The sequence below is a fragment of the Theropithecus gelada genome, chromosome 5, assembly GCF_003255815.1.
Source record: "Theropithecus gelada isolate Dixy chromosome 5, Tgel_1.0, whole genome shotgun sequence".
NCBI classification, from domain to species: Eukaryota; Metazoa; Chordata; class Mammalia; order Primates; family Cercopithecidae; genus Theropithecus; species Theropithecus gelada.
The window spans coordinates 86,771,797-86,793,673 of NC_037672.1; the positions used below are offsets into that span (position 1 = coordinate 86,771,797).

General features: G+C 39.5%; 1 protein-coding gene across 1 annotated transcript in view; it reads left to right on the plus strand.

Annotated features, from left to right (window-relative positions):
- The first annotated feature begins 8,078 nt into the window (after nucleotides 1-8,078).
- Nucleotides 8,079-21,877, plus strand: part of KDR (kinase insert domain receptor) — a 47,369-nt gene continuing 33,570 nt past the window's right edge. The window contains exons 1-7 of the mRNA XM_025385186.1: nucleotides 8,079-8,441; nucleotides 12,514-12,607; nucleotides 14,917-15,113; nucleotides 18,312-18,442; nucleotides 18,681-18,849; nucleotides 19,467-19,606; nucleotides 20,241-20,418. Coding sequence (XP_025240971.1) covers nucleotides 8,375-8,441; nucleotides 12,514-12,607; nucleotides 14,917-15,113; nucleotides 18,312-18,442; nucleotides 18,681-18,849; nucleotides 19,467-19,606; nucleotides 20,241-20,418 — 976 coding nt within the window. The 5' untranslated portion in view covers nucleotides 8,079-8,374. The remainder of the gene's footprint in view (nucleotides 8,442-12,513; nucleotides 12,608-14,916; nucleotides 15,114-18,311; nucleotides 18,443-18,680; nucleotides 18,850-19,466; nucleotides 19,607-20,240; nucleotides 20,419-21,877) is intronic.

The window sequence follows — 21,877 nt, forward strand, 5'->3', positions numbered from 1 at the left end:
CTTTATGCTGTGTATAGTCGTCAACTGTCCAAGGTGAAGGACAGATGAACTTTGTGTTTTAGGAAGATAACTTTGGCAGCAGAGTGATGAGTGGACTGGAATATTCCAAGAAAAAGTCAAACTGGTCATAAGTCAGGGCAGTCTGATGAATGAAAATAGGAGATGGATACAAGGGAAGTAAAGAATGTAGACAAAATTGGATTTGAGAGGAAAATAAAAGGCAGGGGACAGCATGGAATGTAGTATAAGCATCTAGAGGGACTTTGAGCTTGAGAAGGCTTAAGGAGGCAGAATTCAGTTTTGGGCACTTTGAATTTAGGAAATTGGTGGAACATACACAGAGATGTCCAGGAAGAATTAGAGATTAGAAGCTGGAGCTAGGGTAGAAAATCAGAGTTGAAGAGCACAATTTTTCAAGTTTTCTCCGTAAGGAAGACAGTCAAAGGCACAGAGGAAATAAAATTCCTGAGAAAGTTATGGAAGAGTACAAGGGATGGTGACCAAGAATGGATTTGGTGATCCTTATGTTTAGGGTTGAGCAAAGGAACGTCAGCCAGTGAAGGGCATTGGCTGGTAGGCAGGAGTATACCTATCAGTATTTCAAGCTTCAGCAAAGACGGAGGTTCAAGAAGAGGGTGGACAATGGGATGGCTGTTGTGGAGATGCTGGGCAGAGTCGAGTAAGAAGTTATTGCACATGAGGAGAGAAGGTGAGGGATGTCATTTTATCTTTCAAGAACTCGTTTGAGGGAAAGGTCAAAGTACTAGACTACTAAGTAGCTTTAGGGAGCAGCAAGGTCAAGTTTTCTTAGGATAATGAAATACAGTGTTTTTGTATATATCCAAAGACAATTTTACTGTGGAATATTTTTGATGTGGTGCTTTGTTACTAGAATCATTTTCTCCACAGCTGGATCTTCTATTTATATTGTGTGATGAGATGCATGAAATGACTCCCTTACAGTCTTTCATCTGCCTATAACCAGCCTGACCAATTATTGGATCATTATCAATTAGATTTTAAGTTGTATTTTTCAGTTTATTTAAAAATTTCTCTCTTTGTGAGGCATTCCTGGGTGAGTTTTCTTTCTTTCTTTTTTTTTTTTTTTATTAAGTGAAGCAAGGCAGTGATATATTACAAACGAACATTCAGAAACACTGCTCAAAGAAAAAATTTTTATTTGTGCCTCTAGGAACTTTTCACCAATGTTTTGGAAACTCTGGAGACTAAATTTATATACAAAGAACATAAAACTTTTCTGCTGTCGTTATCTTGCTCTCAACACTGGTAAAGTGGCATTACCGGGAAACATTATCTTTAGTCTATAAAAATGTGAACAGTATTGCAAACTAATACAATTAACCTGGAAGTGTACACATTCTTCTTGTAAGGGAATGGTAATCTGTAGCACTTCTCTGGGAACTAAAAGTGTTTTTTTGCACTATTCAGTTCTTCGAAAACTTGATAGGCTTTAAGGAGGAAGATGGTATTAATTCACTGGAAAATGGTTACAAGTCTGCAAATGACACAGATGCAACATTTCAATCACACATTTCTTGTAGAATACATGCAACTCTTATAAATGCTTTATTTCTTTTTCTTCATTGTACTCAAAATCAAAAACAAAAATCTTCAATCCCTACTGCTTAAAAAATTAAGAACTAACTCTTTCATTCCGTTGTGTCTATGTTGACATTGCATAGTTCTCTTTATTCCCACAAATTGCTCTCTGTAAATACATTTGAAATGGATACTCCAGAGGCATGTGATTCTGAAAAAATAAAAAGCAAAGGAGGAACAAAGAGCAGCAGAAATGGAAATGACAAAAATAACTTGGACATCATTAATGTGTCGAGAGGTGAGTATGCACAGGGACTGTGTTAGGCACTGGGAATACAAAATCAATGTGACCTAATTCCTGATTTGAGGGAGAAACATTTGCATAAACATGTGATTATGTTATCAGATGTTGCATAAGTGCTATGTGTGTACAGGAAAAGGAAAATAATGTCTTAGTTCTGTGAATAACAAAATAGTCCACATTAATTTGTCAATGGTAAAGTATAAATTCAGTATAACTCTGGATATATTTATTAAATGGATGACTATTATCTAAATGTGAATTTGAGAATAATCATATAAAGTACATTTTACATAGCTAGCACATATAATGTTAACCCCAAAGTATCTTTACAATAGCTTTGCTTAATTAGACATAACACAATAAGTCTATAGTACACAAAATAGATTTTATTAATAGGCACCATCATCATGTCCTTAACCATTTTTATTAGATCTTACCAACTATCCTTCCAAACTTAACTACTTGCTCAAGTAAGATTTGTCTTTGCCTATTTCTTCTAGAAGCGTCTGAATTGAAGCAGACAGCTGAATAAAAAAACAAAACATATCACTTCAGACAGATATTTGCACTGGGTATGGAAGGCACGTCCGGGAGAACAAATGGCAAAAAATTATCGTAGAAAAGAAATGCCCCAAATGCGCAAGTGATTATTTGTATAGAAGCAACTACTCTTTTTTTTGGAAGAGAAGATCTGTGGTTTGGGGGTTGGGTGGAAGGTAAATATTCAATGTGGCTGGGATTCTGCAGGTGGGGAGGGCAAAATCTAATTACCTGCTTTGCATTCTTCCTTGGTCAGCCATCTCAGAGTGCCTCTTCTAAGTCACTTAGCTTTTCATCCATCTAGGAAAATGGAAGCTATTGTTATGGAGAGGCAGAGGAAGTCAGTGGCATCAATTCACTCAGCCTCATGCCTTGAATGAGATTAGTCCTCCAAAAACAAAAAACCAAAAACAAAAAGCTATTTGTATGTGCTTGGAGGGGTCTGTTTTGGGTGCTTAATACCTCTCTGCTTTTAAGTCCTGATTCCACCACTTACAGTCATGGGACATTGCAAAAGTTACTTAAACTTTCTAAACCTCATTTTCCCATCTCCCTTAAATGGGAATAATTTTAGTATCTTTTCTATTGAGTTATTATGTGCATTAAATAAGATAATCCAAGGAAAATACTTGACACATAGTAAGTGCTCCAAAATCTACCCCTTCTTTTTATCGTTATTGAAAAAAGCAAAGAATGCCCTCCTTTTATCATATTCCTAATTAATGATGAAAAACTTCATTGATTATTTACAAAGAAATATAACAACTTTTTTTTGGTAAGACTTTTAGGAAGGCAAAGGGACACTTACTTAAATTGAGAATAAATATTTTTTCTCTTTACTTCTTTTCTTTCTAAGGAATACTAATAGTGCTTGCCACCTCATGGGATGTTATAAGGATGAAATGAGAAATAAAGTATTCAGGACAGACCCTGCTGAAATGATGTGCTCAAAAAGTGTTAGCTCTTATTAGTTTTTAGTACCCTTCTCCGGTGCTGTGTGGGCTTTCAGTTAATTATTTAAATTCTTTGCATCTTTTACACATTTAACAATTACTATATCTATTCTTATGTGACATATTCCAAGAAACTATATGGGAGAGTTTGGGACTGGAACATAGTTATACATATTTATAGTAACTGAGATTTTTTTTCCTTTGCAGGGAGCAAGTAATCAAGTTCTCTTTAATCTCTTTCTCAAAGAAGATGGAGAATTTGCTTTATATTTACTAGAATATAAGGCTTTATAAATAAAATCGAACACTGTTGGACACATTCGAGGCAGGCTTGGCTTTGTGGTGACATAGCCTTTTTTTTCTTGAACATACAAATATATCTTAAGTTAAATGTATAAATCACACAGGAAGTAAAATAAAGTTAGACGTTTAAAGAAGGTAGATAATGAGAAAAAAAGGGTATGCTTATGATCTCCCAAGGCACAATAGTTGTAAGTATGGATGGGCTATGAAACTGAGCCAGCATCTGGTGAGGTAGTCATAGGCTCTGGTAAGTTGAAAATAAATGAACACGGAAAGAAAAATATAGTAAACATGAGAAAGTGTCAATGCAAACATGTAATCAATAAATGGTCATATTTAAAAATACAAAAACCCCTAGAAAAGAGAGCTGATCTCTTTTATAGTATTTTTTATTTGTAAAAGTAGTACTTTCTTGGTTTGAAAAAAATTATAGAAATATATGAAGCAAAAAGTACAAGTTCTCATCCCTCTGCCTCTGTGCCTCAACCATTTCCCCAAGGTAGGTATTTTTTTGGTGTGTACCCTTCTAGATATTTTCTGCAAAATTTTCTGTTAATCATGTATGTCTCCATGTATCTCTTCTCTATATTTATATCTTTATCTCAAAGAAATATGGGAAATACTATTTTTTTTTTTTTTTTTAGTCAGGGTCTCACTCTGTCACCCAGGGTGGAGTGCAGTGGTGCAATCACAGCTCACTGCAGCCTCAGTCTCCTGGCATCAAGCAGTCCTCCTGCCTCAGCCTCCTAAAGTGCTGGGATTACAGGCATGAGCCACCACAGTTGGCCAGAAATATTTTTGAACCGTTGATATTCTTAGGTGATGAAGGTATACGTGGAAGACACCTAATTAAAGGCTTTGGTAACAAGTACTTTAATGAAAAAAAATTAAACATCTATTGAATCCTTATTACCATCATCAGCATTTTACAGTTTATAGAGCACTTTCATGAGATGATCTCATTTGAGTCTCATAGCAGTTCTTAAGGTAGGTAAGAATTATTATTTTCATTGACAAATGATGAAGCCTCTGACTGAAATGATTAAAAGATAATGCTCAAGGACATTCCAAATCCTTATTTTCACCATATCAAGGAAAAGACAATGGAAAATTAGAGGTATATTGGCCTGGGCATCCCTTTGATTACAGTCATTTAAAATCGATTTTTTTTTTTAAGTCATGGAAACGTTCAAACACATAAAAGTAGAGAGAACAGTCAAATGAATCTTTAAGTACCCACTGTTCAACTTCCACAGTTATTAACTTTTGACCAATCTTCATATAACTTGCTAAGACATGGAGTCCAAAATACTGTTGGTAATGTAACCAAATTTGGAGATCATGGAGAGTAATTTATGCAGTGTGCTTTGAATATGAACAATGTATATTCTGTATGTACAAGCCCAGAAAAGTAGCTGGAGACAAGAAGTGCTTAAAGATTAAATTAAATTTGTCTTGGGTGAGGCTGTTACAATGATTCCTCATTTAAGCTCATCTTGCCATTATTTTCACCATCATAACCCCAGTTCCTGGTTCAGAGCCTAACATGTAGTAGGTGCTCAAAAACTGTTGAATGAATGAACCTTCTTTGCAGTTTAGATCTCAGCAGCATGAAGAAGCCCATGCATTGTAGTATAACTAACCTTTGCTGAATATTTCTTAATGTGTATCTGGTACTTACTATGTCCAAGATCTTGTGCTTACTAGCTGTGTTGGGGCCTATTCCAAGTGCCTTACATGCAGTAACTCCTTTAATTCTTGTAAGAACCCTGTGAAAAAGGTACTATGATAATTTTTTTGTGTGTTTCATAGATAAGTTACTAGTAAGTTGGTAAAGACCACCCAGATAGTAAGTGGTAGATCTGGGAATAAAATCCAGGCAGTGGCCCCAGAGTCTGTGCACTTAGCTACTATTCTGCTGTTGCATCTGAATAGCATCTGTGGAACACTCAACACATTTGGGGCACTTTGCTAGGTGGTTGCAGTACTGTTGGGTTAACTCACAAAAGTCACTCCTTTGCAATGTTGGCTAATGAGAGGGTGCTGCACATGGAACAGACTTTTCTATCTTTCTTTTTCCTTTTTTTTTTTTTTTTTTTAAACAGACTTTGCCTTTTTTGTGTGTGTGTGAACCTAAGGCACTTCTAAGTGCTGTGTGGGAGGGAAAGTGGTAGACTGATTTCATTGAGACTCTGCCAAATTCTGGTCTTGCGGCCATCAAAGACGCATCATTTCCTCCAAGACTTCTAAAGGGGGCTATTACCACCGGCCTGCAGGTTCTGGTTTGCATTCAGAGGAGACGCTATCTTCTTAAATGAGACATGGAAGAGGAAGTGTCATGAATTGTAAATAAGGCTGATAGGGAATTGTTTGGTGATGGAGATGGATAAAAACTGCCCTCTCCTTACCAGGTTCCATCTCCCACCACTTTATCCAACACTGCCAGAGTCCATCCTATTTTATTTGCTAAGTTTACTAGCAGGAAGAGAGGAGTTTCTTTAAAGATTCTCTCCCCTCCCCAAATAAATACCTCCCAGATAAATATGAGTACATCTATACAGTAGAGCACCATGCCAACATTGAAAAGATGGAAAGATGAGCTTTGTTCGCAGCCAGCTTGGGCAACATAGTGAGACTCTGCCTCTTTAAAAATAAATAAATAAATAAATGATGGAGCTTTTAAGGTTGATGTAGAATGAATCTCCAATGTATATTATAAAGTGAAGGCTGGGCAGGGTGGCTCATGCCTGTAATCCCAGGACTTTGGGAGGCTGAGGCAGGAGGATGGACTGAGTCCAGGCGTTGGAGACCAGCCTGGGCAACATAATGAGACCTTGTCTCAAATAAATAAATAAAATTTAAAGGGAAAAAAGCAAGGCTCAAACAGCGTTTATACCACGCAATTGTGGAAAGAGGAGGGTGACATATCTACATACTTGTGTTTAAGAATCTGCTTGGGAAAAAAAGGAAACATAAAAATTCCTCTGCCGAAAGAAAGTCTTTTCGCTCTAAACCTTTTTGTGTTTTTCCAAAAAAAATTTTTTTGCCATATACATTCATTATATTTCAGTGTTAAAATATTTCATCTGTCAACTTGGAAAGGTAGAAGGATGAATACAGTAAATATTTAAAAACAGAGGAAGATAAATAACGGGTTACATTAATTGTATACAGTCAATCCAGTTTGAATTAGGTGTAGATATAATAATTCTGTGTGTTTATCTTGGTGAAGAATGGTCCTTTAGGTTGTCATTAAAAAGCTCCTCTGGGAGGTAAGAGACATAGGCATTTGCAAGATTCATATTTAATGAAGTAAAGGGACATTTGACGTCACTCCCCAGGTGTGGGGAGATATGGACAGAAAACAAGAAGGAACGAATGTGGTCAGGAAGGAATTGGAGTTCCCCTCCGAACAGCTGCCGCAAGAAGTCCACACACGTGGAGACAGTTGTGCAATTTGGTCACAGAGTGTCCTAGGTGCTTTTGCTTCATTGCTCCTCCACTGAAGCCCGCTGGCAGCTGGCCTCCTTCCCCTGGGCCTAAGGATATCTTGGTTGGAAGCTCTGTTCTGAAAAGGGGCCTGGCCAGTTTCACTAGGGCTCTTCGTTGGGGAACACGATGGACAAAACCCTCTCTTACGGAAAGCCTCATGCCAGGGACGGGCCCAGTATACTCCAGTTCCCTGGAGCCCTGCTATAGGTTTTCTGGCGAGAGCCAGGCAGGGGTCCCAAACCAAAATGCCTTCCTGGGGCTAGGCAGGTCACTTCAAACTTGGAGCCGCCAAATATTTTGGGAAATAGCGGGAATGCTGGCGAACAGGGCGAGTGCGTTTTCTGATTAAGAGCAACCAGATTCAGCTTTTTAAACTACAATTATGCTGGCCAAACAAAATACCCTAATATAAAAACCAAAACTACTGACTGGAGCCGCTGCCAGCTTGCGACCCGGCGTATATGGCTCAGTATCCGCTTCTCCCTTGTGGCTCCAAACTGCTGCAGATTCTCGGCCACTTTAGACGCGAGCGATGGCGAAGAGGGTCCTGCACTTTGACGCGCCTGGTGAGGGCGCGGTGCCTCTCGCTGCTCTCCTGGTGATGCTCCCCAAATTTCCGGGACCCGCAAGCGATTAAGCCTCGGAGTGGCTCAGCGCCTGTTACCTACTACTTTTTATTTACACCAGAAACAAAGCTGTTGCTCCGGGATGTTCTCTCCTGGGCGACTTGAGGCCTGGCGCAGTCCGTGCGTGTGGGGAAATGGGGAGATGTAAACAAGCTTGGGGAGCTCTAGATCGCCGCTGCGCACCCGGGCGAGGGGAGGGGCTGGCCGCATGGGAGAGCCCCTCCTCCGCCCCGGCCCCGCCCCGCATGGCCCCGCCCCCGCGCTCTAGAGTTTCGGCCCCAGCTCCCACCCCGCACTGAGTCCGGGGACCCCGGGAGAGCAGGCGGTGTGTGGTCACTGCGTTTCCTCTGCCTGCGCCGGGCATCACTTGCGCGCCGCAGAGAGCCAGTCTGGCAGCCGGGATATCCTCTCCTACTGGCATCCGCAGACGCCCCTGCAGCCGCGGTCGGCACCCGGGCTCCCAAGCCGTGTGCGCTCAACGGTCCTGCGCTGCGCGGTGGCGCGGGTTCCGTCTCCGCGCCTCCTTCTCTAGACAGGCGCTGGGAGAAAGAATCGGCTCCAGAGTTCTGAGCATTTTGCCCAGCTCGAGGTGCAGGATGGCGAGCAAGGTGCTGCTGGCCGTCGCCCTGTGGCTCTGCGTGGAGACCCGGGCCGCCTCTGTGGGTAAGGAGCCCACTCCCGAGGAGGAAGGAGGACAGGTCGGGTGAGGGCGGAGAGGACCTGAAAGCCCGATCTAACTCCAGAATCGTAGAGCTGGAGAGTTGGAGGGGACTTGACACTTTGCGATCTTTCATTGACCAGTAGGGAAACTGAGACTCAGAGACTGGCCCGATTATCCAGCGAGTCTGTGGTCTCCTGTGCTCTAGCCCAGTTCCTTTTCCAGGACTCTGGTCTGCGACAGGGACCTCGGCTGGAGCGTGTCCTGAGATGCCGACACACCGTCAGGCTCTTGGCAGGCAGAGGTGGGAAGGTGCCCGGGCTGGCAGGCAGGAGGTGCCTCCGCAGGCGAGAATAGCCGGTGAAAAGTTGTCTGGCTGCGCGCAACATCCTAGTTCGGGCCTAAGGAAGGAAACCTTGCAGGAATCTCAAGCCGGGTCTCCCGGATCGCACCATACACTCGGTTCTGCCTCTTTGCGAGTAGAGCCGCGAACCGGCCCGTTGTTGTCTTTATGCTCGAACACATTTGCACACCCACTGTGTGAAGTGGGGTCTGGAGAGGAGAGAAACCTTTTTTCCTTCTATGGTGCAGGACGCCACTCTCCTTGCAGAGAGAAGGAGGGAAATAGGGACTTGTCCTGGGGGCTGTGACAGCTTCCCTAAGGGTCTCCAAGTAACAGCCAACTGTCCTGCGTAAAGCATTGCACATCTTCCAAAGCGCCGTGGTCCTTGGAGTAAGCGCATAGTCAGAAGTTCAAGCTCCGAAAACCTTTCCTGTGGTACTTGGTACCTAGCTTTAGTGCCATTCCTTCCTCTCCCTGCCACCTAAAATTTCTGTCTCCTTCAATTAGGAACACACACGTTCTTGAGGCAATAGCTGTCTGTCTTTTCTTCCTCACTTCCCTTTCTCTCCCCACCTCTTAGATAATATTTCTTTCCTGCAGCCAGTTTGCTGATGTCCAGATTTCCACCCTTTCAGGGTGAGAAAGGGGAAAGGGTCAGAGAAAGAAAAAAAAAGGTCTAATAATTCAGGGAAAAAAATTTCTTACTTCCTAAGACAAGAATCACATGTCTTAAAAGACTCACACCCAAATACAGTACCAAGATCATCTGTCCATGGTTATTGAATTTTCTTTATAATGACTTGGTTCAACGGGGCCAGTCCACCATGGACATTCATTTGTCCCTGACAAACCCTCTCTCTTCCCCTTTATGGAAAGAGAATGAAGGTCTGGAACATGTGGTTTCTCTGTAGTCCACAAATAAGTTAGTTGCTTTTAAGCCTGGGGTGTTTCCTAGCGCAGTAGTAACTGCAGTCGGCAGTTGGGTCGCCCTGAATATAATGGTGAACTTGCCCTTTTGGAGTGCATTACTTGCTTAATTGGATTGGGCTGTAATTGGTGCCATCAAATTCTAGAGACAGAGGCACTGTTGTTTTTCCTTCCCGTCTTTGAGCTGGAAGGGAAACAGTGCACAAATTAATTAATATTGGTTATGGGATTTGAACATAGAAGGGCTTTTTATTGAGTAGTAGCATATGTACCTCTTACAGTTATTTCTTTAGAACTTTCTGAAGAGTCCAGCTCAAGCTTGCCAATGAAATGAATGAAGTTAAATGGAGCAAAAAACCCCAAAAAACCAAAACCAAAACCAAACCAAACCAAAACAAAAAAAACTGTTGGTCTACAAATATGAATGTGAAGTTATAGAGAGCCTTGTTGAATAGATTTTTGTCGTAGACTTGTCTCTAGAGTAGTATGGCATTGTCTCAGCTTTCTATGAATGAAGGACATACCTTTTCTTTTTAAAAATATTTGTTACATAGGAAAGTGTGTCTAGAATGTGATTTGTGGCAATAAATGATGAGGGACCTTCAAGAGTTTCTCATTTTGGTAGCCGAGTGGGCGCAGCTTATTGAGTTATTTTTACTGCCATTTTTTTCTCACAAGAATGTGCCCAAATAATGGATTCTTTCTCATTTGGATTGTAGTGTGAATTGTACATCACGTTTTCAGCATCTTTCTCAACCTAGTGTTCCCCAGTCAAGTTTGAAATCTGTGTTATCCAAATGAATTGTTTTCATTTTCCTTTTCTTAGACAAAGTGGGATGGTTTCATTTTGCTTTTAAACACTTTGGTTTTTTGTTTGCCTGTTTTGGGGGCAGTCGTTCCTTTCATATTAAAAAGTACTGTGCAGGCTGGGTGCAGTGGCTCATTCCTGTAATCCCAGTGCTTAGGGAGGCAGAGGCAGGAGGATCGCTTGAGCCCAGGAGTTCAAGAAGTGCTTGGGCAACATAGTGAGATCCCATTCTCTATTTAAAACATAAATATAACCCCCCTTCCACACACAAAGTACTGTGCAAATTAATTAAACATGACCACCCAGACCAGCAGCAGTCCAAGAGTGGCCCATAGACCATCTGTGCTAGGGTAACTTGAAATGCTTGTTAAAAATGCAGATTTGTAGACCCAGGGATATTCTGACACAGTCTAAAGTCTTAAGAACAAAACTGCCCTAAACATAAGTCAGTACCAACGCCAGTTAATTTCTGAGATATATTGATATAACTTAGTTTTCAGTTATTTTAAAACCACATTATTGATTTAAAGACCATGATATGGACCAGTTATGTCAGTAACTTATTTTGCACATCTGTGCAGTGTGTGAGAACATGTGCAGTCACTTATTCATTTTGCCAGCATTTGTTCACATTGGGGTTCTCAGATTCAATGCACTGGATGTTTGCACTGGATATTTACTTATACTCTCTCTATTTATACCGTCTCATACTTCCTCATATTTGTTCATACTCTCTTATTTGCCCAGCAAGGTCAATGCCAGTTTAGGCCTAGGGAGTCATTTTTTTCTCAGTTGATATGACTTAGAAAGCTTGGGTGCCTGCCCAGCATCAATTACTTTTTTAAAGCTGGTATTTTCTAAGTCTTGATATTTGTTAAGACTCTAGCATAGTGGACAATTTTTCTTTCTCTCATGCTTTTTCAACACCTCATAGCTCTTCACATTTAGTTGACAGAGAATTCAATTATCTTGCTGTAGAGTGACCTGTGATGAGGAATCTATGCCGTGGTACTTTTCTGGTTCTTATCCCTTTTAGGTAAAGACAAGTTTCTTATGTCTGAAGCTGGATGTCAGGATGAGTTCAGGGCTTTGATGAATAAGTTCAGATCTCTCAATTGTAATTCATTAGCATTACACTTAAAAAAATTTATATGCTTTTTTAAAAAAAGGGTAATGCTAATGAATTACAATAGAGAGAAAAGTACATTAGTTTGCACGTATGTGTGAAATTGGGAAAATTTTTCACCAAAAAATTCATATGCTTTTTTAAAAAAGGGTAATGCTAATGAATTACAGTAGAGAGAAAAGTATATTAATTTGCATGTATGTGTGAAATTGGGAAAATTCCACACATATATAAAAGTATATTAACATGCGTGTATGTGTGGAATTGGGGAATGTTTTCTCTTCCTCAATTTCTCTCCCATGCTTTTAATGTACAGTCTTTATTGAGCCATTATTTCAGCTGTGGTAGTTTGGTTACCAGAGGAAGCACACTAGAAAATCGATAAAGGAAAATGAGACAAGGTCATAGATTCTCTCACTCCCTTCAGGGTACATAGATGAACTATATAGAAATCCCTCTAAGTGGGATTCATTAATCAGCAATTTAGTCAAATGTGTACATCCTATGTTTTATAAGAAATGTCAGTGGGTCCTTTCCCAAGGGAGTGAGATCATCAGATGAAGGTTCATTTGGTTTCAATGTCCCATATCCTTTTGTAAGACCTTGAAGTTGGCAATGCAGGAAAACAGGAACTCCACCCTAGCTCCATGAATTGCAGAACTGTTGTGTTGGTTTATGACCATCTGCCCATTCTTCCTGTTATGACACAGCTTGTGAACTTTTACTGAGAATGGTAAAAGTAAATTCCCAGTTTTATACAATGAATTGCTGAAGAGGCCTTTTAAAGTATAGAGTATGCATTGTTTATGGAAGGTGTTTCCTATTAGGTCTAACTCAGTGGCAACTACATTCATTTATTTAATTTGTTTCTAGGTTTGCCTAGTGTTTCTCTTGATCTGCCCAGGCTCAGCATACAAAAAGACATACTTACAATTAAGGCTAATACAACTCTTCAAATTACTTGCAGGTAAGGATTCATTCTAGATCTAGATTTCTTGTGTTAAGTAACTGATTGTTTATTGAGTGGAAATAATTTCCAGTAGAGTAGAATTGTAATAGAGCTTGTAGTAATTGTTCATAAGTGGTGAGGTTTCTAAGACTGATGTAATAATGAAAAATGAGAAGAATTTTCTCTAAAAAATTCTGTACCATTTTGCTGGTGTTTTTATACTATTCTCTGCTAACATGCATACACACAGACACACATGCACATGAATACACACACACGCCCACATTTCAATAACCAGCACAGCCACCTGGCATATGTTGGACATACACTCAATAAATGTGAATGAATAAATGAAGTTGAGGGCATACATTTAAGGAACAGAGTTGAAAAAATTGGGGACTATATTTATTATGCTCAGTATGACTCTTGAACATCTTATTATCCCTTTCCAAAAACTTTGCTTTATAATAAATTTATTACTCTAATTTTAATATTTAGGCAGTAATATTTAATAGTAATTTAATATCTAGTGGGTAATATTACTGAGTGCATGATCTGCATAAATAATGGAGCTCAGGCTCTGCCTTGATATTCTGGAATACATCTTTCCCCATTTGCTAGCAAGAAGTCATGCTATTGATTTTTGATAACTGGAGGAATAGACTTCTTTGTCAAGAGGAAGAGGCCTTTACATTTTGCCTTTCAGCCCTTACCCCAGGATGAAAGACAGAAGACCCGTGGGTTTAACATAGTGATCACACATGAAAGGCATGGAGGCTTCTTAGGACCTGTGTGTTTTTGGTAGGGACTGTGAAAAGAGGAGGTGATGTTTCCCTCCTGGAAGAGTGCTGGGGGTCCACAAAGGACCTTGGGTAGCTTATTGCCATTGCTTCATGCTTGTTGAATACTAAGCATTAAACCGAATGACAACATCTATTTTAGACTGCAGTGTAAAGAATACCCTAGCCCCTTACCAATACCCAGCACTTGGGAAAAAATACAGTAGCAGGTGCTGTTTCTCTAGCTTTACTCGTTCAAGACACATTTCCCATTAGATTTTCCTTTTACCAACCCTTGATAACAAAGGCTATTTGAAATCCCCAAGGATCCCACGCTCCCTTTTTAAAACTCTGCATAAACATTTCTTATGTTCTGAAAAAAACCATGGAGTGTGTTAAAAGTAACTTCATTGATTTAGCTGCAACTTCCTGGAAATTTTAAATTCTTTGAATGAAGGGCCAATAATATTACATTCTTCTTGACATTGACTATTGTCTTATCTTCCTTGGGGCCTTGTAGAGAAATGCTGCAGTACAAGCCATCTATGTTTTAATGCGAGGCCCTGACAAGGTCCTGAGGGACTGTTACTTCCACCGCCTTCCTTCCTAACCTCACTTCTTACTCCACTTTGCCCACTCTTACCTGGCTGGCCTGGCTTCCTGGCTGTTCCCTTAATACTCCAGATATGCATCTGCTCCAGGGCCTTTCCATGTGCTATTTGTGCTCCTGTAATACTGCTCTTCGTGATGTTCCTATGGCTGGCTTTATCAAGACCACCTCCTGCAAAATTCTTTCCCCTTTTCTTTGCATCTTCTATATTTTTCTTCATAGTACTAAATACCATCTTTTATACAATAAATCTGACTTACTTTTTAATTGCCTGTTTTCTCCAGTTAGACTGAGGTTCCATAAAGGCATTGATTTTTGTCTGATTTGTTCACTGTTCTTTCTCTAGTCCTTAACAAGTTTGGCACATAGTAGATGCTTAACAAGTATTTGTTGAATGAAAGAATGCATTAATTAGTGGAAAACTCAGGAATGCCAAAAGTGACTTCTGAAGCTGAGTTTATAACTTTTTATCATATGTCAATCTGACTTGTTGGTAGAAGACTTCTTTTTTTTTTTTTTTTTTTTTTTTTGAGACAGGGTTGCCCTGTTGCCCAGGCTGGAATGCAGTGATGTGATTTTGGCTCACTGCAACCTCCACCTCCCAGGTTCAAGCAATTCTCATGCCTCAGCCTCCTGAGGAGCTGGGATTACAGGCATGCAACACCACACCGGGCTCATTTTTGTATTTTTAGTAGAGGCAGGGTTTTACCATGTTGCCCAGCCTGGTCTCGAACTCCTGGCCTCAGGTTATCCACCTGCCTCGGCCTCCCAAAGTGCTGGGATTACAGGCATGAGCCACCATGCCTGGCTGGTAGAAGACTTTGACTGTGTCTGTTAAAGAGTTTATTTAAGTTTCAAAACCAAATTTTCTCTTTTCTTAGAAATAGCCTCACAGTCTGGCACTTCATATTAATACCTCCCTGAAATTAATTTTTCAGGGGACAGAGGGACTTGGACTGGCTTTGGCCCAATAATCAGAGTGGCAGTGAGCAAAGGGTGGAGGTGACTGAGTGCAGCGATGGCCTCTTCTGTAAGACACTCACAATTCCAAAAGTGATCGGAAATGACACTGGAGCCTACAAGTGCTTCTACCGGGAAACTGACTTGGCCTCGGTCATTTATGTCTATGTTCAAGGTAAGTGGTGGAATAAAATTCATTTCCCACGTCTCTTTACCAGTTATAAAAGACAATAGGCTCAAAGAAGAATTGAGTACTACAAAGGGCTTGGTCTAAAGGCTGTTTGCCAAGAGGAATACACAAAATTCTTCTCTTCTGAGGCTTCCTCTGAGAAATAAGACTGATTGATTCTGGAGCTTTGGCTGTGTTATCTCTCTTTTGCCCAATTAGTTTGGGTCTGATCTTTGTTTCTAAGGTAAATCTGTGTTCACTATTGGCCACTGAGACTTATAAAAAGTCTTCTTATGTTTGAGAAGAAAACTGAAAATTCTTGAAATCGAGGAAGATTTGGGGGTGAATTCTGGAGAAATTTCTGTGGAGAAATAAGTTATCTACAGCAGAGTAGGAGATTTTCCCAAGAATGCATAGGAAAGCATTTTTTGCCAAGGGCTCTGGAGTTTTTTGCACACAGGAACTTTTTTCTTACTAATACTTCATAGAAAATAATTCCCATACTCATGTGCAAATAAAGACATTGCTTCAGACTCTTTTCAGGACAATGTTTCTTTCCTTTGCTTGTTTGGTCTGAGATCTTGGATGATACGCTGTATCTTTCTAGGGTGTGCAATTTGGGATTAATATTATGAAGGCTGACTTAACGTCCATATAGTATAAAATAAATATCACACATATTCAGCATTTATAATGAGTTATGCATTCTTTTGTTTCAAAAATCGTACACTATCTTATTTTTTCTGTGAAAACCTGACTTAACTAATGAGATCCCTATGATATGAATTTGAGGAATGTAAGGGTTGCATCATAGTTTGCTTGCATGTACCAAATATTTTTCCTTTCAGTGAAGATAAACAGACATTTTATGTATTTATGTATATGCCTCTTTACGTCCCAGAGTATTTGAGACAGGTGAAGATGACTTAGACTTTTTTCTCAGAAAAAAGCTTTTACAAGGCAAGAATTTCATCAGCTTTGGGAAACACACTTGCATATCTCTGCTTACATTTCAGTAGTGTAATATGGTCAGTGCAATGAAAAAGTGGAGACCATATGAAAATAAACTGTGCCACTGGATTCATGACGTTTGAGAAATATCTTTGCCCAGAGTAAGCACTGTCCAAGATAGAATTCTGTGCCCTCCTCCTTCCCTCCACAGGATTTGAAAGAGACAAGTCTCACATCTTGGAGAATTTCTGGCTCCTTTTGACCTGGCAGTCTTGAGAGATGCAGCTCGGTCAGAAGATTGCAAGGATTTCCTGCTTTCAGCCTGTCTAGAAATACTACAAGATGAACCTCCCCCATAATATCTCATTATTTACTTCTTCTTAAGTCAGGAAACTTGGAGACATGTGAAAATTCATTTCATGAGTTTCAGTAAATATTTTATTTTGAGAGGCTGAGTGGTTGTTTGGGTTTCTTTTGTTTATTTCCTTTTTTTGAGATACCGAAATAGAACTGATTTATTAAACAGGTTTAGTCTTACGTCAAAGGGTTAATTTAGCTTCCAAAGGCTTGCTCTGTAAGCAAGTTATGTAATATTTCCTAACATGTGGATGAAAGGTAGACAACATTAAGAAGTGGCAATCCCTAGCACTGTTTATTGGTATACTGCCTGTCTTTGGGTATACCATTAAATTCTGCTTCCTGTCTAAGCCTAAAGTTCTAGGAGTTGGGCTGTCCAAGATTTTGGCCACGAAGTTAAATAATGGGAAAGGAAACACTGTAGTATTCTCTATGGATAGGTGTTTAATGTCCCCTCTGGTCCCCACCTTACTTCCCTAATCTTCTGACCCTATTCTCTTCAGCAATGGATGGAGCCAGGAAGTGAGCCCTGGCCTCATAAGATAATGACTATGGCATGTGGTGGGCTAGATTGGCTGCTTTTCTGTGCTTTCCAGCTGGGAAGGAAATCAAACTTCTGCTGTTGCAGGGAATTAGTTGCCTTTGTCCCCTGTGGTTTAATTAACTCTTTCTTCACTTTGACTGACTATTATGAAGCGCTCTGAAAATGCTTGATCAGATGTGTTGGGCATAGCAATGTGAAATGTTATCTCTCTGAGATTTCAAGCATGACTCCATACCACATCATCTCTATCTCTGGGGAATGGACTAAGTTTCCAACAGCATATTAACATTGTATGAGTAATGAATGGCTGTGAAATCTTCTTTTTTTTTTTTTTTTTGAGATGGATTTTGCTCTTGTTGCCCAGGCTGAAGTGCAATGGTGCTATCTCAGCTCACTGCAACTTTTGTCCCCCAGGTTCAAACGAATCTCCTGCCTCAGACTCCAAAATAGCTGGGACTACAGGCGCATGCCACCATGCCCTGCTAGTTTTTTGTATTTTTAGTAGAGATGGGGTTTTGCCATGCTGGCCAGGCTGGTCTCAAACTCCTGACCTCAAGTGATCCGCCCGCCTCAGCCTCCCAAAGTGCTGGGATTACAGGCGTGAGCCACTGAATCCGGTCAGAATCTCTTCAGTTTTCTCAGTCTTTGGAACAGTAGCTTTTCAAATGTTTGTCACTGAAGATATCAATGACTGCTAAATGTTAAACTAAATGCAAAAACAATTAAACATGATTTTAGAAAGAATCATATCCCTAGTCTTCAGAATCTTAAAATGCTCCCATAAAAGGTCCTCTTGAATAACCAAATTCAAAAATGTTAGTTGTTTCCTGTTAATCTAAAGATCCTTTGGGATCCATTCATTGATTTTCATGGAATTTACATTATTTACCTAAAGAGAGAGCACATGAGTATTTTAAACATCAGTAAAACTTGTTGGTAAAGTGTATAGATTTAACTTTAAATTTTAAAGTAAATATTATCCTTCTTTTTGAAAAAAATATAATGATTAATCTTTTAAAATGTGAAATCTATAAAAATATATTCTACTTGTCAATAAACCTTGTGAAAGGAGTCAATCTCAACTGGGAGTTTTAAAAAAAATTTTTATACACACAAATACATACACGTGCATGTGTGCACACACACACGCACACACACACACCCATCCAAGTGTGGAGCCAGATGTCTTGGAGCCAGATGTCTATCAGTAGAATAAGCTATGGATGCCTTTGCTTGTGTGAGGTGTCACTTCCAGTCATTCACTTGTCTGGTTAGAGTTTAGGAACCTGAAAAATGACCAACTTTTCTAGTAAATACCATTAACTCATTAATAAAACTAAATTTTCTTCTAGATTACAGATCTCCATTTATTGCTTCTGTTAGTGACCAACATGGAGTCGTGTACATTACTGAGAACAAAAACAAAACTGTGGTGATTCCATGTCTCGGGTCCATTTCAAATCTCAACGTGTCACTTTGTGCAGTAAGTTGCATCTCCTCCAATCGTCTCTTAAGTTTTTATATTTTAAAGCTAATAGTAAGACGGGTAACCTGTTTATAATATTCACAATGAGTTTTCAGGATCCTTTACGAAGGGCGAAATACACTGAATAAAACTAATTAGTATTCTTAAAAATAAGATGAATTCTTCAGTGATCATTGTACATAGCTCTCATTTTTGGTACTGGATTAAATATTTGGTATTTCTTTTTATTACCCAGAGGTACCCAGAAAAGAGATTTGTTCCTGATGGTAACAGAATTTCCTGGGACAGCAAGAAGGGCTTTACTATTCCCAGCTATATGATCAGCTATGCTGGCATGGTCTTCTGTGAAGCAAAAATTAATGATGAAAGTTACCAGTCTATTATGTACATAGTTGTGGTTGTAGGTAAGAGGAAAGTTCCTTTCCATATCATTAATAACAGATAGTAGAGAGTAACTCCTTGTATTAAGATCTTGGAGATAACGATGTACAGTGAAGAAGGATATTGAAAAGTATAGGAACTCAGGATATGGTGTTGGGCAATTCATCTGCTCTTCTCTACCAAATAAACCCATGTGCAATTGAGGTTGTCTCTTTTCTTGCCAAGATCAAGGATGAAAAAGAAATTTTTTTTTAAAAAAGGATGAAAATGAATGGTATTACTGGAGCTCATTTATGCTCAATGTTCAGAGCATTGCTTGCTATCAGTTATTTCAATTATATCTATTTTATGGAAACTTCAGCAGTTTGCTAAAGCTGGCCCTACTGGCCTAGGGCTACCGACCACTGAAAGTTTGCTACTTTTCTATCCACTGGGTTACAACATCTTTGAGATCTGTGAAGGTAGTGCTTTGTAAATCTCCGTTGGCCATTTTCCTGGGAGCTACCAAGTATTGGTGAGGCCTGCAGGGAAAAACAATGTGGCATGTTTTAAAGTTGCATTACTTTAAAAAATAAATTTGTGCAAAGTTATAGGCTTATTTTCTCTCTCATGTTCTGCTTTTTCAATTTACTTACTCTAGGGTATAGGATTTATGATGTGGTTCTGAGTCCGTCTCATGGAGTTGAACTATCTGTTGGAGAGAAGCTTGTCTTAAATTGTACAGCAAGAACTGAACTAAATGTGGGGATTGACTTCAACTGGGAATACCCTTCTTCGAAGGTAACACTAATGATTCAAAGCCAGACCTCCAAATACTTAGATAATAAGCCCCAATGAAGTTTGCTTGAGAGATAGGGGCCTCTTTGGCCAGATAAAATTTAAAAGTCTTAGAACACACACACACACACACACACACACACACACACACAAGTTAAGGGAATTGCAGAACAGATAGCACCCACAAAAAGGTGAAATACCAGGAATTTTGTCCTGTTCTGCAACAGCCAGTCTATGAATATTAGTTTTCTCTAGGTGATTACATCTTTCCACATTATGTCATTTCTCTTTTCTCCAAAGTTTTTGATCTACATTCCTTTTAAGGGAATTTCTCTTTAAGAGGTGGCATGAGATACTCTGCTCCTTAAACAGTGGTCACATTTACTTGTGTTTCTGCAGTTTATATCCATCTCATTTTCACCATGTGAGGTTTTAAAAATCCTAATTCAGTTGGTTCCATTTATTTCTCCTGAAACCAAATACATCGTTGGCTGCATGAGGTTAAAAGTTCTGGTGTCCCTGTTATTAGCATTAAATAATGTTTACCAAAGGCCAAGATTTAATTCTCTGTGTTACTAGAAGTTATTGGGTAATGTTATATGCTGTGCTTTGGAAGTTCAGTCAACTCTTTTTTCAGCATCAGCATAAGAAACTTGTAAACCGAGATCTAAAAACCCAGTCTGGGAGTGAGATGAAGAAATTTTTGAGCACCTTAACTATAGATGGTGTAACCCGGAGTGACCAAGGATTGTACACCTGTGCAGCGTCCAGTGGGCTGATGACCAAGAAGAATACCACATTTGTCAGGGTCCATGGTAAGTTATGGTCTCCTTGGAAATTATTCTGTGCCTTGACAAGTGAGATAGTTTAAATAAATTTAGGTCACTTAGTGATTCCTAGTTTGTTCATTCAGAAGATACTTCCTAGTTCTTCTTGTTAGGGAGGCCACATGACCTAGAGGTCAAGAGCGTAGCTTTGTAGTCAGGAACTTGAGTTCAAACTTCAACTTTAAAGATGAGATGTGCTGATATATAGTAAGAGCTCACTTAGTATTACTTATTATAGTTGTTGCTGCTATTAGGATTATTACTATGATAAATAGTATTAGCTAGGGTAGTTTTTAAATTTTTGTTTTATTATAAGGCTGAGAGGCCTACCTGAATAAGCATGAGCTTTGCAAACTGGGGAAACATTTAGCAATATATAGTTGGACCTGTGAACAATTCAGGGGTTAGGGGAACTGACCCTCCCTCTGCAGTCAAAAATCCATGTATAGGCCTGGTGTGGTGGCTCACGCCTGTAATCCCAGAACCCTGGGAGGTGGAGGTGGGTGGATCACCTGAGGTCAGGAGTTCAAAACCAGCCTGGTCAAAATGGTGAAACCCCATCTCTACTAAAAATCCAAAAAATTAGCCTGGCGTGGTGGTGGGAGCTTGTAATCCCAGCTACTCAGGAGGCTGAGGCAGAAGAATTGCTTGAACCCAGGAGGCGGAGGTTGCAGTGAGCCGAGATTGTGCCATTGCACCCCAGCCTGGGCAACAAGAGCAAAACGCCTTCTCAAAAAAAAAAAAAAAAAAAAAAAAAAAATTTCAAGGTATAACTTTTGACTTCCACAAAATGTAAATAATGACCTACTATTGACTGGAAGCCTTACTGCTACATAAACAGTCAATTAACACGTATTTCATATGTTATATGTATTATATACCATATTCTTATAATAAAGCTAGAGAAAAGAAAATGTTATTAAGAAGATCATAAGGAAGAGAAAATATATTTACTGCTCATTAAGTGTAAGTGGATCATCATAAAGGTCTCCATCCTTGTCTTCACATTGAGAAAGCTGAGGAAAAGTAGGAAGAGAAGGGGGTGGTTTTGCTGTCTCAGGGGTGACAGAGGTGGAAGAAAATCTGCTTGTAAGTGGACTCATGTAGTTCAAATTTATGTTGTTTAAGGGTCAACTGTAATTGAACTGGAATTAAATTGAACTGGCTTTGAGTAAATCACCTTAATTTTTTGTTAAGTCTCTTTCATTTACATAAATGTCTGAGTTTACATGGTAATTTGTGTGGCATCCTACTTATAAGCCTTGGAAAGGATTTTGGATTTTATATCATGAGAATGCATCAATAAAGTGGAATTGTAAAAATACCTTAGATAATACTATTTATTAGAGTTGTAATCATAAAAGTGGCAACAACTACAACAAGTATGATTTAGTGAGCCCTTACTTTATTAGCTCATCTCATCTTAGTAGTTGAGATTGGAACTCAA